Consider the following 4,555-nt stretch of genomic DNA (forward strand, 5'->3'; position numbering starts at 1 on the left):
CGTTTCTGCGGAGAAGTCCGGATTCCGGGTACCGAGCGCCACCTGCCAGCCATTCACGCCCAGGACAGGCAGTCCCAGCTCCAGTGCCTCGGCCTGCTCACCCGGAGGCATGCTGCCCTCGGCCGGGGGCGGCCCGGAAGGCAAGGACGACAAGAAAGACTCGGACGCGGGAGGTGGCAGCAGCAAGGGTGCGGGGGGCACCTCGGCCGACGGGGGCGCCTCGGGACTGGCCCACGGCCGGATTAGCTGCGGTGGCGGAATCAACGTGGACGTGAACCAGCACTCGGATGGGGGCCCCGGGGGCAAGGCTCTGGGCTCGGACTGCGGCGGCTCCTCCGGCTCCAGCTCGGGTTCCGGCCCCAGCGCGCCCACCTCGTCATCAGTGCTGGGCTCCGGGCTGGTGGCACCTGTGTCTCCCTACAAACCAGGCCAGACAGTGTTCCCTCTGCCTCCGGCGGGTATGACCTACCCAGGCAGCCTGGCCGGGGCCTACGCCGGCTACCCGCCCCAGTTCCTGCCACACGGCGTGGCGCTCGACCCCACCAAGCCTGGCAGTCTGGTAGGGGCGCAGCTGGCGGCAGCCGCAGCCGGCTCCCTCGGCTGCAGTAAGCCGGCCGGCTCCAGCCCCTTGGCAGGGGCATCCCCGCCGTCTGTGATGACAGCGAGTTTGTGCCGGGACCCGTACTGCCTCAGCTACCACTGCGCCAGCCACCTAGCCGGGGCTGCGGCCGCCAGTGCTTCCTGTGCGCATGATCCGGCCGCTGCGGCCGCTGCTCTCAAGTCCGGATACCCGCTGGTGTACCCCACGCACCCGCTGCACGGCGTGCACTCCTCGCTAACTGCAGCCGCCGCTGCCGGAGCCACACCGCCCTCTCTGGCCGGCCATCCCCTCTACCCCTACGGTTTCATGCTCCCTAACGACCCGCTCCCCCACATCTGCAACTGGGTGTCGGCCAACGGGCCGTGCGACAAGCGCTTCGCCACGTCCGAAGAGCTGCTGAGCCACTTGCGGACCCATACGGCCTTCCCTGGGACAGACAAACTGCTGTCCGGCTACCCCAGCTCGTCCTCTCTGGCCAGTGCCGCCGCAGCAGCCATGGCTTGTCACATGCACATCCCCACGTCGGGCGCACCGGGCAGCCCAGGGACACTGGCGCTGCGCAGCCCGCACCACGCGCTGGGACTCAGCAGCCGCTACCACCCGTATTCCAAGAGCCCGCTCCCCACACCCGGCGCCCCCGTGCCGGTGCCGGCCGCCACCGGACCCTACTACTCCCCCTATGCCCTCTACGGACAGAGACTGACCACTGCCTCCGCGCTGGGGTATCAGTGAGGGTGGCCGGAGGGCTGAGGAAGAGAAAGGAGTTGGGGGAGGGAGGAGCCAAGGGAGAGGCGGGAGCCCCGCAGAGGCTACTGACACCCACTCCTGGGGGGAGACCCAGCCACCGAAGGAAAATTTTAAAAGTCTATACCATACCTATCTACCCGACAACAGTGAGTGAGACCCGGTGGGAACCCCGTTTCCTCCATCTCTTACCTCCCTACCCAAACTTTATAAAAGTTGGAAAAAAATCATTTGACTTTTTATAGAAAAAAAAAAGAAGGAAAAAAATAATTGAGAAAGTGTTCGTCTGAAGATTTCACCGGTGGACACTGGTATTTATTTATGTTAGCTCCAAGCGGACCGGTGGTTCAAAAGTGCATTATTTAGTTTGAACTCCGTAGATAAAAAAGGAGGAGGGGAAAAAAATCTTAAAACTTGAGGGTAAAAATGTGGAAAACAAACCCTCCCATCCCTTGTAGAATATAAATAAAAACAAAACCGCCACAGAACTAGAGGTCTTCCCGTTAATGTTACTTTAAAATTGCTATGATTGTATCGTACGTTCTTATTTAATGTCTGATTGAAACACAAATTTACATGCATGTTTGTTACAAAAAAAACAAAACAAAATGAGTCACAATTTGTCAACTCTGATTTCAAATTGCAATTATTTTTAAGGTGTATACCATCAAAAGAGAATGGGTATTTTTTTGTATGTATTCTGGAAGAAAAAAAAAAGGAAAAACAATTCTATTCCAAAACCTCATTTGCCTTATTTTGTTCTTTAAAAGGAACACTTAACTATTTTTAATTTTCAAGTCCACCCGCTGAAAAGGGGGCAAGGTTTACGTCATGTACTAAAATAATAGACAATGTATCGCTTTAAAGATTAAAATTCCGTATATTTGATGTATTAAAGGGTTTTACTTCTTACTATCTTTTTATTTTTATTAAAGACAAGCAAGAGCAGGGCAGTTTCTAGGGTTCCTAGACCTCCCTACTACCTTTTGCCCAGGACCGTGACCGAATTTCCTATTGTTTTGTTGTGATTTTTCTGGAAGAGGCAGCCGTGAGGTTGGCCTTGGGGAAAATATTTTTCAAAAGGGAATTCCAGAATGTGGAAAGATAGTATCCTTGGCTAATCGCTCATTTCGTTTTTATTTAAATCTCTCGGCAGATGGCTTGTGAAAGTGAAAGGGGAAAATAGAGGCCTCTTTGGTTTGTATTAAATTCCTCGTGGGGGGGGGGGGGCTGCGTTTGGGTTTCGTTTTGTGCAGAGAGTGGAGCAGGCTGGGACTCGCCACCGGGCCAGGCCAGGGCCCTGGGGGATGTGTGACTGTCCCTTTCTTCACTTTACAAGCATCCCCTACCTGGGCACGTCAGCCCAGATAGACTGGGGGACCAGCGTCTTTTGAGGAACCTGTTTCATGGGTCTAGAGAGAGCGCGCGGGACCCTCTTGTCCCTCAGGAGAAAAGTGAATGCTCTCTGCTTTTCTTCGGGCAGCCTAGGGCTAGCCAAACACCCTTCACCCACCTCACCCCACCCCCCGCACCCACCCCACCCAGCTTGGTCCTCCCCCAGGAGTCCGGACCCGCGGCCAGCCGGCGCCTGGGCTGCTTTTCCCTGTCCCTACGGCCGGTGCTCTAGCCCAGTCCCGGCTGCAAGAGCACGCCCGGAAGCCCTTTTAAATTCGGCGGCGCGAGCGCCCTGGCGCCCCTGCTCCCACTGGCTGGAGCGGCCTGGTGGGCACCGATCGCTCAGCTAGGCTCCGGCGCGCCGGGAGTCCGGGTCTGGGTGCAGATCCCCAGGTGGGTCCCCGCGGCGCGCGCTGCTCTTTTCCCCAATTTGTGCGGCGCCAGCCTGTAGCTGGAAGCGCCGATGGAATTGCGTAGGGAAAAGGCCAGATCTCAGCAGTTCCAGAGCCCCTCACGCACACTCCCCGGCCTGGGCTGGAGCTCTAGTCCTTCAACTGTTTGGGGTCCCAGAGCGCCCTTGGGTGGCATCCCAGGACCAAAGAGACGCGGCGCGAAGCTCACACCATCCCACGTCCCACTGGACTCAGGCGGTTCTGGGTTCTCTGAGCCTCGGGCTTCCCAGGGCACCCAGCTCCCTCTGTTGCCTCTGGGGGACATGGCAGAGTCTGCCCTCGGCCTCGGGTCTGGGTGCGACAGCCGCCCGGGTCCCTCCGCCATTTGCACAGAGCTTGGTAACTTTTGAGATTTTCCACCCTCGTCTCAGCTGCCGGGCCTTTTCCCGGGTAGCACGCAGAGCGGCTCCGGCCACCTCTGGGACGCCGCGGGAACAGACTTGGTGGAGTCTTGGGCCTCGCGGTCGCTTCCCCAAATCGGCAGCCTCCGAGAGCCAGGGACTCGGATGGTCCAGACGCCCTGGAGTGAGAGCTGGCACCCGAGGAGGACCCAGGCCCTCGGTATCCCGGCCCTGTGGTCGCTCTGTCCTGGAGGAGAGAGGCCAGGCTAGGCTGGGCTTCTGAAGAACCCTGGCCTGCGAGGTGGCTCGCTATCCCCAGGCACTGGGACAGACTCCACCACTACCACCAGGTGGGAAAGGAGACACACGCACAGATGGTGCCACCAGTGTCCCCACACTCTAGGGCCCGCGACTTGGGACCTGAAAGCCAGGCTGCTGCCGGATCTCTCACCAGCACCAGCCATGGGCGGCTAGCACCGGGACCCACAAGCATCGCCCACCACCACCTTGCATCTTTGGACAGGGGTCCCTGGGCCTCCAAGCCTGGCGGGCAGGAACCAGCTCCCGCAGGAAAGGCCTAAATATTCAGCAGCTCTGGGATTCAGGCCTGGGAGGTGCAGCGAGACGAACTAGGGACGTTCAGAGACTTTCATGCCCCCTCTTGGCATTTTATTAACTCAGACCAAAACCTCTTAAAACTTTAATGAGACCCTCTTCTGGGAGAAGTTACGCAGAGGCAGCAAAATTCCAGAGCCGCAGGGCTTGGGGTGGATGGCAGGAAGGATTCCCCAACACGTGAGATGGAGCCAAGTCACACACGGGAGCGGGGTTAGCGGATGCAGGGTGTGGGTATGTGCTGCGTGTCCGGGACGAGGTTTCGAGCCTCCTCGGAGGGACGCCGGCCCCTCCCCACGTCCCCCTGCGCTCCCCTCCTCCGGCTGTGTCTAGCTTTCTCTATTGCAGCTAACCAGCCCCAGCGAGGTCACCAGCGGCTAGAGCCCGGGATGAGCGCGCGTGTCCGC

General features: G+C 58.8%; 1 protein-coding gene across 1 annotated transcript in view; it reads left to right on the top strand.

Moving 5' to 3' along the window:
- Positions 1 to 2,257, top strand: part of Znf503 (zinc finger protein 503) — a 3,640-nt gene extending 1,383 nt beyond the window's left edge. Inside the window, exon 3 of the mRNA XM_008849894.3 lies at positions 1 to 2,257. This exon is cut by the window's left edge and continues 15 nt beyond it. Within this exon, the coding sequence (XP_008848116.1) occupies positions 1 to 1,333 (1,333 nt within the window). The 3' untranslated portion in view covers positions 1,334 to 2,257.
- Positions 2,258 to 4,555: the final 2,298 nt, after the last annotated feature.

This window comes from Nannospalax galili, unplaced genomic scaffold (genome assembly GCF_000622305.1).
Source record: "Nannospalax galili isolate Female #2095 unplaced genomic scaffold, S.galili_v1.0 scaffold83, whole genome shotgun sequence".
NCBI lineage: Eukaryota > Metazoa > Chordata > Mammalia > Rodentia > Spalacidae > Nannospalax > Nannospalax galili.